At 37.0% G+C, this 13583-nt stretch overlaps 1 protein-coding gene across 1 annotated transcript; it reads left to right on the top strand.

Annotated features, from left to right (window-relative positions):
- Positions 1-1475: 1475 nt before the first annotated feature.
- On the top strand, positions 1476-4815 carry LOC113297305 (metacaspase-1-like). Its single transcript, XM_026545741.1, has 5 exons — positions 1476-2138; positions 2584-2914; positions 3078-3198; positions 3336-3548; positions 4503-4815. Exons 1-5 carry the CDS (start codon positions 1766-1768, stop codon positions 4560-4562), a joined length of 1098 nt encoding a protein of 365 aa, XP_026401526.1. The 5' UTR covers positions 1476-1765; the 3' UTR covers positions 4563-4815.
- Positions 4816-13583: the final 8768 nt, after the last annotated feature.

The raw sequence follows: 13583 nt of genomic DNA on the forward strand, positions 1-13583 counted from the left end.
ATTACTTTCTCATATTTAATAGATACTCACGTATATATCACGCATCACATGTTTTCGGTTCTCCTTCGGAAGAAATCACGTACGTAGCAAATTCCAAATCCTAAATCTAATGAAAATACAAAGATCAAATTCTAAAAAAGACTCACTAATTTCAAAACCCAACAAGTGCTTCTTCATTCTCTTTGACTACCTAAGATTAGTGGTACTAGATTTACTAGCAACTGCAAAATATTATGCTTGAGTCGATATGGAATTCACCAAGTACATCATAATTCATCATATTTGCTACGTGTTTTTCTAAAAAGCTCTATACCTAATCTTCAAGTCCAATGGTTGTTGTAACTTTATTAATTGATATACACATCCAGTTGATTTGAGTTTTGGAATAAAGTTTAATCAGAAACTGTACAAAGATCTATCGGCGTGGAATAAGGATCTAGGTTTAGGTAGAACAGGGAAGAAGATTCGTTAGGCAAAAACTTAACTTCATTATTTCAAGGAACAATTTGGACATCTTGTGTAAATGTTACAGAGTCAATGCCTCCTTGGTAATTTTGTATCCCTCCTTTTAATCTTTCCCTCCTCAAATCCATTCTTTCCCTCCTATTAACAAAACTCCTAATTTAGATAGAGTTGCACAAAAGTTGATTTTTGTGATATGGATGGGATTTAGAGAAAAGTGGGATAGGAAATAGGTAAAACCTAAGAGCAATTGCAGTTTTGTTGCTATAAGTCATATATGGCAACAAATCCAATCGCACTCCTAGCTGCTATAAGTTCGATATTTTTATATTCTCAAACCCGGTGTTTATATATGGAAACTTTTTATGGCAAATCTCATATATAGCTTCACGCATTTATAAAGCGCGTGGACAACAAACGAAGTCATAAAATACGTTGAACAATAATCTCTTTTTAAGTTTATGTTTCATTAATATAACGACACTTACGAATCTGTGCGAATTGAAAGTAGTTTAAGAATACGTTTATTGAAACGTATACTTTAATAACATGTGACTTGGACGCAAGCTATAGTTGCGTCTCAATGGATTTCACCCATCTTCTTATAGAAAGCATTTGAACTGGGACGCGGTTTATGGTGTCGTTTGACTAAAATGAATTATAGAAAATGTTTATCATATAAACGGTTTATTAAACCCCGTGGTGTAATGGACGAAATTATAAAATACATTTATATTGTACAAATACTTTGATTACGTTTCTCCTGAAACGGTGATATTGAGTACGTTGATTTGTTTCCCACTACGTCGCATACCAAATTGCTAAGCCAAAAAAGCCATATATGACTTGAGATTTTGAGAGTATAGTAATTCAACGCTGCAGTTGCTCTAAAAATCTATGATGGCTCCCAAAAAAGTGAAAAGTCAGGAAGGTCGCGCGGCATCACTGTTGGGCCCAAACCCAAAAATGACCGGTTCCTTAACAAAGAGAGAGGCTGTGATTCTTAAGAATACGAACTTTGGACTTTGAGAATCGAAGGATTCGTCAAAAGCGTGTTACACAAAAAAAGAAACAAACAAGTAGCAGAATTGTTTCTCCGCTGAAATTCAACAACTCCGCCATCTCCAACTACCTCAATTATCTCATCAATACCCCCTTATTTTTCCTTGTAATCCAAACAATTCATCAATCACCACCAAACTTGATAGCAGCCTAATTTAAGAAGCAACCTAAATTCTCCCTTTTCATCCAAAATCATAGAATTCTTCCATATATTTCTCAAGAAAAAAAAAACAAAACAAAAATGTATGGAAATAATATGATGTTAATAAACTGCAGCACTTGTCGAACACCACTTCAAATTCCACCAGGTGCAAATGCATTAAGATGTGCTTTATGTCAAGGAATAACTCAAATTTTAGATCCAAGAGCTGTTCCACCTCAACCTCCTACTTCTGCCTCTCATAATCAATACCCACCACCCCCATCACCCTATAATCATGCTCCACCTGGTCCACCTCCTAATCCTCATGGTCGTAAAAAAGCTGTGATTTGTGGTATTTCATATAGATATTCCAGACATGAACTTAAAGGTTGTATTAATGATGCTAAGTGTATGCGTTATCTTCTTATTAATCGATTCAAATTTCCTGAAGCTTCGATTCTTATGCTCACCGGTATGTATAATTTCATCATCTTTCTAAACTTTTTATTCTTTAGTGTCTTCATTTTGATTATTGTTGATCTTAGCTTGACTCTGTAGTTTGGTATTGATATAAAATTGACTAATTTTAAGGATATTATTATGGTAAAGTGAACTCCAAAAAGTAATTTAAAAGGAACTATTGCTTAGAGTCAAGTCACTGGTAAAAGACAGTCATTTAGAAGTGCATGTTTTGTAGGTCTAGAGTTAAATGCTGGAAGCTGTTGAGAAGTGCATGTTTTGTAGGTCTAGACTGGTGCTGCGTACTCTTGTTCAAGCCTTTGTTCCTTAAACTTGTCTAGTAATCTAGTAAATGAACAAGGTTTCTCATGATATGGTACTTGAGAATCATAACTGAATTGTTAGATTGCATTTACCCTTTGAAAATGCATGGAATTAATTTGGAAGTTGTTTTGTAGAGGAAGAAACTGATCCATTAAGACTTCCAACTAAGCACAACTTGAGGATGGCTATGTATTGGCTTGTTCAAGGCTGTCAACCAGGAGATTCGCTTTTGTTTCACTATTCAGGTCATGGTTCACGACAAAGGAACTACAATGGAGATGAGGTTGATGGTTATGATGAAACCCTTTGCCCCCTGGACTTTGAAACTCAGGGAATGATAGTGGATGATGAAATCAACGCAGCAATTGTCAGACCACTTATCCGCGGTGTGAAGCTTCATGCAATAATAGATGCTTGCCATAGTGGCACAGTACTAGATTTACCATTCCTCTGCAGAATGGGCAGGTTAATTTTTAGTCCATATTCGTAGTGCATTTACTTGAAAATATCTATTTCTTATTAGCTAATAAAGGGAAGCGACATCCGGTGATACCGTTTTTTAGTCCTTACAATTAATGTTGTGTTTTTTGTTCTATTTTATTTATGTCAAAATAAATTGTTGCTGTAGAGATGGAAGGTATATGTGGGAGGACCACCGTCCTAGGTCAGGTTTGTGGAAAGGAACCGCTGGTGGGGAGGTTGTCTCGTTCAGTGGTTGTGATGATCATCAAACCTCTGCAGATACTTCAGTGAGTTGTGCCTGTAAACTGAACATTTTTCTTTTATCACATTTCTGCTATGTGTCCTAGGCTTCTAATTGGCTACCAGTTAACTTTATCTGTATGGCTATAACTAACAATTCAAGCTAACGCTTTTATGCGGACAGGCTTTATCAAAGATTACTTCAACAGGTGCAATGACGTTTTGTTTCATCCAAGCACTTGAGCGTGGACATGGGGCTACATATGGTAGCATACTGAATTCAATGCGGAGTACCATCCGAAACACCGGTACTGGTAATGACCTTGGTGGTGGTGCGGTAACATCAGTCCTCTCTATGCTTTTAACAGGAGGTAGTCTTGGTGGCGGGTTGAAACAGGTATTTTGCTTCACTTTTTAATAGTTTTTTTGTTTATTACGATTATGTCAGAATGATCAACGAACTCACTACAATAATAAAGCGAGTATCCACATGAAATACTCGAACATGAACCTCGAATTTTTTTACTGAAGATGCCATATTCACAAAAAGCTGCGTCTAACAAGAACTTAGATGGTGTTGCACAAGAATCAAACTGTTGGTTCTTAAAAAAAATAATTAGGGCTTATCCCTGCGAGAATCAGCAGCGAAAATTGCATGTACTTAGTATCAATGCAGGTAGCTGGCAGGTTTATCCGTGTTCAAACATGCTTGGAACTTCTAGATGCCATTTGAAATACTGCCTATGTGATTGACATGGATGTGTGGTTTTCTTGGTCATGCTTAAATAGCTATACTTGTTTGGTCAACTTGCTTGGAACTTCTAGATGCTATCTTAAATATTTCCTGGTTTGCCATGACCTCTCTCTACATTTAGGAACTGTGTTCTTATTTTAATGATAAAGTCATCACTTTAGAACATGTAAGTATCATAAACTTCTATTGTGTAAGTATATAGCATCTTATGTTCGGTGATGGAAATTACCTTGTTTGGTCAACTTGCTTGGAACTTCTAGATGCTATCTTAAATATTTCCTGGTTTGCCATGACATCTCCTCTTCATTTCTGTTCTTATTTTAATGATAAAGCCATCACTTTAGAACATGCAAGTACCATAAACTTCTATTGTGCAAGTATATAGCATCTTATGTTCGGTGATGGAAATTACCTTGTGACAGTTTAAGAAGAAGCCAAATTTGTTCTCAAGTATCAAATTTCCATTCTTGGTCATTGTTCCCATTCTTAACCAGTGAATCCTGCTAGTATTAGTAGTTTGCATATGTTTGTCGAGTCCACTGTACTGTATTTGTTAAGAGTTTAAAACTCGTCTTGTTCTATTGTATTTTTTTACAGGAGCCGCAGTTGACAAGCTGTGAAGCATTTGATGTTTACACAAAGCCATTCGTCCTATGATTTTGTTTACCTATCTCTCTTATTTAATCTTCAATATGGCCTCTTTAAAGCTCAATTTGGTGTTAGTCTGGATGTACAGTTTCAGCCAAACACTAGTGGTTTTCTTTCTCTTCTCTTTTATTTATACAGTTGGTTCCCTTGCTGGTTTATGTAAGCTATTTTTAGTACTCCTTGTAGTAGCACGCAATCGATTATGTCTGCTGACATCTCTGATGTACCTTTTTAATGGAGCTAACACATTTTGATCTATAAACATGGTCGAAAACTCAAATGAACTGGCAGAAGAAGTGAACCTAACAACTAGCCAATTCATTTTCTTTTCACATTTGGCTTTTAGGTTCTCTTTTCCTACCCTTTCCACTTTGGACAAAACTAAAGGAGTAAAAAATGGGTCCTCAATGTTGGTTGAATCAAAGATTTTTCCCTTTTTCTTTTAATACATGAATTCAACAAGAACAAGTACGAGAGAAAATGTTCAAGTTGGTGAACGTACTATTTTTGATATTTCAAAAAAAAAAAAGAAAAAGAAGTAGCTAGTTCAGCTGGTCATCCCTCCTCCACAAAGATTTGATGTGTTCCAGGAGGTCCCAGGTTGAGTCCTAGATGGTGCAATATTGTAGAATTTGACATGGAAGTGGAATTTAATTTGCCCCCTTTGCGACTTTTGACATGGAAGGTAGAGTTAGAAGATGGAGTTAACTTGTCCCTTTGCTGTTGGAGCTTAGGTTGTTAGGCTTCCAACTAGTTTCTTGTAATAATAGTCTTGGTTTTCCCTATTTTCTACCCAAAATTTTCCTATTTCCCATCCACTTCATAATTTGTAAAATGAATTTACTTTTCAGTTCTGATTTTTCCTATGTACCACCTATAAAAGTCAAATTCAAATTGACTCTGACTATTATGACTTAATTTGTCTTCTTCTTCATTAAACAAAACCAAAACTTATCAAGTCAGAACCCGGTTAGATCCATATTAATTGGCAATCAATCCGTAAACCTTATTATGGAAGATTGCATCATTGACAATTTAGGGAAAAATATCTCCACCAAAACGATTACGTTAATTCTATTGAAAACCCTTTTTGTGTATGAGGTTTAGAAATGATTAATTAATCATCGATGTTCCATTAAGGTGAACCGAATGTATCAAGATTTCTTGTTCTTTCTAGTCTACATACACCTTTTCTAAAGGAATGGCGGGCCAACATCAAAGTTTTCTTTTCAAATGCACATGAACTGAGTAGTCTCACCACCTCTATGGGGCTGTTTGGTAACCATTAATATAATGAATTATCAGTCCATAATTTATTATATTGTTCATAATAGATTATATATCTGTTTGGTAACCATTATAATAATTGATTATTTTAATCAAAATTGAAAAAATCTATTATTTTCAGAAACAGAAAAAAGTTGTTTAAAAATTATTATAATCAATTTATTTTTTCTTAATAAAATTGAGTTGAGTTTATTCCTCTTATTTTCTATAAACTATCAAGAGAGGGTTAAAAAAACAATAGGGAACTTAGAAAAAAGTTCTAGATCATTATTTTTTCCACTCCTTTTCGGGAGCATTTTTTAAAGATAATCAATTATTTGATAAAGGTGTTTGTGAAAATTTATTATAAAAATGATTATCCTAAAATCATTTATTTATTTATGATTATCTATAATCATAAATAGATAATCATAACTTTTGCCAAACAAGGCCTATAAGACTAACAACTATAATCGGCTAATATCATTCTTTGATGCATCTGCAAATGGAGCAGTGGTCTACCTTTTTTCTCTTTTTGAATTGAGGACTTGGGGTTACTTATTAATCTATCATTGTATTCGTCTGACTAGAAGCACATCGATCAAATCACATTATTAATACTACCGTATACAACAATAGGTTTAATCGAGATGGAGATGTATCAAAAGTAACCATACAATTTCTATAAAAAGATTAGCTAGCATTTCCAAACTCTCCCTGATTTCAATATAGATACCAACTCTTTTCTAGCTCAATCAATCTATCAAATAATCATTTGAACTAGTTAAGGCTTATTCCTATGCACATATCAAACATCAGATTTTGCCGTATATGCACCCATTATGGATATGCCAAAGTGCAAAACGTATATGCCTATATGACAATTATAACATATAGGCATACACACAGACTTTCCAGCGAGCGACAGAGTGTCCATCGCTAGATGGTCAAAATACCGCTCGCTGGTCATTCCAGCGCCAGCGCTTGTCATTACATCGCTCGCTGATCTGATCATCGCTTATAAGTTCCTCATCCAATGACTACCATCCCCCCCCCACAATAAATACCTAATTTCAAACTCATTTCAACTCACACCAGAATATCTAAATCTCTTTAGAATTTCTCAATCTCCAATTCTTTTCATCACTCTTCCAATTCCTCAAAAAGCATGGCTGATAATATGAACATGGCTGAGTTCGTAGCAAACAAACATGCTGCCGGAAATCAAAGGGTTGTTAATCGTGCCAATGTGCAAAGTGAAATTAGGAGGCGATTGCCAAAATTCACTACTGCGGAAGATGAGTGTATTTGCAGGAATTATATTTCTTTTACTGAGACTTTTTTTGGAGATGCATTACATCCCTAAACATTTTGGCAAAGGATTTTTGGGAAATTTCAAGAAAAAACAATGAACCTCAACAATCGTGATGTTTCAGAGTTGAGTCGTTGCTTCATTATAATCAATCAGGAAGTTACTAGGTATGTTGTTTACTTCAGCAAGAAGGTCCAAACATGAGGGATGGTGAAACCATGATGGAACTTCAACAAAGGTGTCGTGCGGAATAGCGTCGCATCTATGAAAAAGACTTCCAATTTGGAAGTTGTTTCGAGATTTTAAGATATTTGTCCAAATATTGTCTAATATTTATGTTTAGTTTCTTAATTGTCTAAGTATTAAGTTTTAGGATTTGTTTAATCTATTAAATGTATATCTAATTAAAATGTAAGATTGAATTAAGAATATAATTAAGCTTAAATTTCAACAATACTCGTCAAATTTTCATTAATAGTCATTTTACAAGACATAAAACTAGACAATAATAATTTGAAATATAGACTTTAAAAAGAAGGCGCGCGATTGGGGGATACTTAAACTAATTGGGGGATAGAGGAAAAGGACAAAACATGGATCCAAATATCAAATCAAGGTCACCCCTTATCTAACTATTTTACCTAATTCCTAATCTACCCCTCACTAATCAGGTTTAGTGCTTAATTATAATTAGTAAATTCATAAGTATTTGTTAAATGATTTGTGTGTGTTTTTATTTGTATTTGGGCGAGGGAGGTGAGAGTAGAAGGAGGGAATTTTTTTGAGAGGGAACATTTTTTTGGTGAAAATGGAGGATGATTGTGAAGAGAGAATTGATGCTGAATCTTTAGCTCAACTACAACAAGAAGCATATCTTCAATCTTCTGCTAATGACAACCACTCACAATTGCAAGTATTTGTGGAACCAACACCCTTGGATCATCATTTTTATGAGCATGAACTGTTTCGTGAAAAACCAACCCAAGAGAGTAAACTAGTTCAACATACAAGCACTCCCAATACTCAGGTAAAGGTTCCAATGGGTTGAAAATTTGATTTTTTTTCTTTGAATCCACCATTGTTGCAGCTGAAATAGCTCTGTGCCCGCATGGACGTAGTATGAATACAATGCCGGCAGAAGTATTACCGGCATAGTATTCATACTACATCCATGCGGCCAATAATATCCCCCATTTTGAAATGCAAGTCGGCATTGTATTCAACCGAAAAAGCCATGCAGGTACAAAAGTTACTTTTTACCTACCACGGAATATTCTACGGAATATGCTACCGGCATGGTTCAATCCTAATGTTACCATGTCGGTACCACTAAAAAAACATACAGGAACTAGGGCTGCCAACGGGTACCCGATTACCCGGAACCGAACCGGACCCGGGTGTACCGGGTCCGGTTTCGGGTCCTAAAATTGGACCCGTTAGCAAAATTACTACCCGAAGGGTAGACCCGTTAGGAACCGATAAGATTTCTGGTCCTAACGGGTATTACCCGGCGGGTATCGGGTACCCGAATATTTGTCTTTTATTTGTAAATTTTACTCAAAATAGAAAGATTACGTGTAATTTCGCTTAAATTTTTTTCACTTATCCTTTATTTTCTTATATTTAATCATAATTAGAACATTCACATAAATATAAATAATAATTTTATATTAAAAATTATTAAATTCAAGCTAATATAACAAATAAAAATTAGATAATCAAAAAAATTGGTTGATTTTTGAGGACCCGATAAATACCCGGACCCGATGGGTATTTAAGAGTTTTATCGGGTCCGGTTCTGAGTCCATCAAATTAGGAACCGGACCCGGAACCGATTAAAATTACCGGTTCTGGTTCCGGGTAGTATACTACCCGGACCCTATGGGACCCGTTGGCACCCCTAACAGGAACCAGTGTCTTCCAAAGCCAAATACCGGCATGGTATATTAATTATCGACCACGCCGGAACAGTGTACCGGTGTGGAACCATATATAACTAGCATGCGGGAAGATCTGTTTCCGGCGTTGATTTCAAATGAAATTTGTATGCCGGAAAGCGTTTCAAATTTGGTCTTCAGTTTCGGTTCAGTTCGACCATGCTGGAACTTTGGTCGAGCATACCGGAACTGTGGTCCGGCATAATATTTTAATTTTTTTTGGAACTAATTTATTTTGTTTTCATTCGATCCTTAGGTTGTGACATATATTGATCCAACAAATGCAAGACCGCTTGGTTAGGATACGTCGGAATAGTATTAAATGCCTCTGGTATGTTACCAAAGAACGATTTTCACCTAGTATCTTGAACTTTACTAATGGATTGCTTGTAATAAACCTTATAATATCCCATTATTGTCCTTAAGTAGGGAATAAAATCTAAACAAGAAGCAATTGATTGGTCTAAAGAAACGGCTCTTAAGAACATGTGTGTGTTGGTGAGGAATACCCAAGGTTCAAAGATTCGTTTTGAGATGGCTTGCGAGAGAAGTGGGGTATATAAGGAGAAGAATAGCCACAAGAGAAAGGGTTATATATATATATAAAGAAGGCTAATAGGGTATACAAGACTTGTACGAGGAAGGATAGTTGCCCCTTTAAGCTTGTATTCTATTTAAGAGACAAGGACAAGGAATGGGATTGTGCGGTGTGGTTTGGCCTGTCATTACCACCCGGATCTGAAAGATTTTGTTGGTCACTCCCTAGTTGCGAAGCTAAAACCTCATGAATTGGAGGATGTAAAGAGATTGGCCAAAGCATGTATCAAACCAAGACAAATTCTCAGAGGCTTCAAGGAAAAGGATGAGACGAGTGTGTCCTCTCTAAGTATAATTTATAGCGCACAAGAAACTATTAGAAGGGTGGAATGGGAAGGGAGGAGTGTTATGAAAGAATTTGAGAATATTGTTTGGGATCACAACTACACGTGTATCATTAAAAGAGGGCCGGACAACAAGCCCCTTCAAATATTTCATTTCGCATCCTTTGCTTGCAAAATTGGCTCATACATGTTTTGGTGTTCTTATGATGAATTGTACATACAAGACAAACAAATACAATATGTTGTTGTTTAACATCGTGGGGAAAACATCGGACAAGGTATCACTCACATTGGCTTGGTGTTTAATGGAAAACGAGAGGGATTACAATTATAATTGGGCATTACGACAATTGAAATTACTCTTCCGGGAAAATCATGTTCCGAGGGTCATCATAACCGATCAAGATGACGCATTAATGAATGCAATATCCGACGTCTTCCCGGATGCACAAAATTTCCTATGTACATATCATATATGTAACAATGTGATAAAATCTTGCCATGCCTTGTTTGAATCCACTAAGGCGTATATTAAGAAGAGAATGATTGTTCAACTAGAGGAAGACGTTCGCAAGAACAAATTATCACCCGAAGAAGAAGAAGAAGAAAGAGGCAAGATCAAAGAGCGAGTGGACAAAGAACATGATGAAAATCATAAAAAGTGGTTGGAATTTCTAAGATATTGGGAGAACGTTTATTGGTTTCTTACCGAGGATACATACGAGAAGACTTTGGACAAGTTTATTGCCAACTGGAACGAAGTTTATCCGACTGCCGTCTCGTACTGTCGGAATCAATGGTTGGATAAGTTCAAGGAAAAATTTGTGTGTGCATGGACAAACCGGTATAGACACTACGGGAATGAAGCAACTAGTATAGCGGAGTCCTCTCATGGGATATTTAAAGGTCTCATCTAGTCTAACCAAGGAAACGTGGTTACGGTCACCGAGGCAATGAAGCAATACTTTAAGAGTGATATCGATAGGATCAAGAAGGCTTTTGAGAAAATCTCAATGGAAATGATGACTTCATATCTTCAATATGGTAAGTTTCTCCGAGGAATATAATTCGACGTCTCTCATTGGGCAATAAAACATATGATGAGAGAAATGCAAAAGGAGATAAACTACGGCAAACCAGGTGATGTGTGTGTCCCGACATGTCTTCATTGGGGCTTCCGTGTCGTCATATGTTTGTGAAGTATGAAGAAGTGATACCTATTGAGGTTATTGATCCGTTTTGGAAGCAACTATCTTTCACCCCCCCCCCCCCCCCCCCCCCCCCCCCACGGAAGCTCCCGGACAATCACCACGGGATATCAACGAAGCAAAGAAATTCTTCGAAGCTTACTCACGTGGCAACTCGGCTAGACGGAAAGTCTTGTTGAGCCAACTAAGGCTAATTACTCGCCCATGGCCAACACAAAGTGAAGAGCCACCAAAAGGAGATCCTACCGGTAGACCACAAACCAAAACAGCAAGGAGAAAACAAAGGAAATAATTAAAAGAAACGAGTCAGCGTGAATGTGACCTCGAGGAAAGTAAGAAACGAGATCCAACCGCGTGTGAGATTTCATAAGCAAGGTTCACGGAAGCGCCGGTTCCAAACAAAAGGGTTAGGTCGAGGAAGGAACCGCTATCAAGTCAACAACAAGCGGCGGATTCCGTATCCACACCAAAAGACGATGGATCGGAGGTTCCAAATAAAAGGGGTAGGCCGAAGAAGGTACCCACATCGATTGAACAAGAATAACAAGCCGAGGAAGCGCATGCCGCACCTAGAGTCGATGTAGTGGAGGTTACAAAGAAAATGGGTAGGCCGAGGAAGGTACCCACATCGATTGAACAAGAACAACAAGGTGAGCATTCCGAAGCCACACCCATAGTTAATGGAGCGGCGTTTCCAAAGAAAAGGGGTAGGCCGACAAAGGTACCAACATCAAGTGACAAAGAATAACAAGGTGAGCAGTCTGAAGGCACACCCATAGTTGATGAGGCGGCGGTGCCAAACAAAAAGGGAAGGCCGAATAAGGAACCTACATCAAGTCAAGTACAACTCTACTATGTCGTGAGTTGGTCTCGGCGTAGGCCTTAAATTTTGAAACTGTGCCGGAAATGCTGAAAACATATCCAGAGAAATTAGTAAATGTGTCGGCATTGAAATTAAATTACAAACCGTGTCGGTACTCTGACAAAAATATTTTGCATCTGGAAAATGCAAACTACCGGCATGGTAGCCAAAAAAAACTTCAATGTTGAAACTCTGTAATTTATTTGATTTTGAAAATTCAGAGTGCCGGCATTGTTGTTACCATTTTAGACCATGCCGGTACTGTTAGAAAAACTCTGAAATTTCTGTGATCTGAATAATTCAGAGTTCCGGCATTCCAAATGTATGGAAAAGAGGTAATTTGACACAAGTTTATCAACATAATAAATCAAATAACAACACTAGATTGTTTAAAAACATAATAAATCAAATAACAATACTAGATTGTTCCAAAGTTAAGATGTTCCAAACCGAAAACAAATCAAATATAAACCAAAACAAGCAAAGAGTTTAGCAAGACACACAAACAAACACATTTTTAACATTGTTCAAGACACACAAATAAACATAAAGCAACAATAGATTGTTCAACACCTAACTAATACCATAGAAGAAACATTAAAAAATATCTTTGATCACTCGGTCCTTGGATTCTTATGTACCCTCTTCTTCCTTTATCCCCACAAGTCTTTTTTCTCTGGATATTCAATTTTGTCTATCTTTTTCTCGACCGTCTGCATTTCTTCCGGGGTCAGCACATCTCCTTTCTTGTTCTTGCAGTTAAAAACTTTCTCAATTTCCCAAGCCGCTGACGATGTTATCATATTTTTCAACAGGTACTTAGTATTTATACTTATACAAGTTGATAGATATAAATTAAAAGAACAAACAGTGATCAAGAATTACGTACCAACAAAGTAAGGGCCTTTTGAAGTGCGGGAACAATTAATTCATTCGGAGTGGTGGAGGGAGGTTCTGGTTGTGGAGAGACTTCAACAGTGGCCGAGCATACAATATAAGGATGCGAGTACCTCAAATGACCTCCAAAGAAGTCTGGTTCGGACTCATAACCATTTTCCGCCAATTCCCAACCAACCCTATCGAACACAAGTTGTCGTTGTTCCCTTTCCCTCCAATGTGCAGGAAGGGCAGTCGGGTCGTAAACTACCAGAGTATGCTTCTTATTGGCTTGGCATTGATCAAAGACATAAGAGAATTTCTGATAAGATGTATCCATTAGACTTTTCTGCTTGTACCCAAGTTGGCTCATTACACGGAGAGGGTTGTGCATAACAAATCTTTTTGGATGAAATAACGGTTCGTCGTAAAATGAAATATTGGCACGCCTTTCAAAATGAACTCCTCTGGCATTCCTATATGGGTCAAACACAACATCTTTGGAAGCGACAGAGTCCAAAGCCACACTCATGACGAATAACCGTTTATTGTTATTGGGCTTCGGAGCATTGTTGAAAAAGTATTTCTGAGCTAGAGGCTGTTGCGGTGAACTTCAACGATTTGTAGTTCGTGAACAATGTTGGGAAGTGTTCATAAGACCACATCTATGCCAATGAAATATCGTTCC

This window comes from Papaver somniferum, chromosome 7 (genome assembly GCF_003573695.1).
Source record: "Papaver somniferum cultivar HN1 chromosome 7, ASM357369v1, whole genome shotgun sequence".
Taxonomy (NCBI): domain Eukaryota; kingdom Viridiplantae; phylum Streptophyta; class Magnoliopsida; order Ranunculales; family Papaveraceae; genus Papaver; species Papaver somniferum.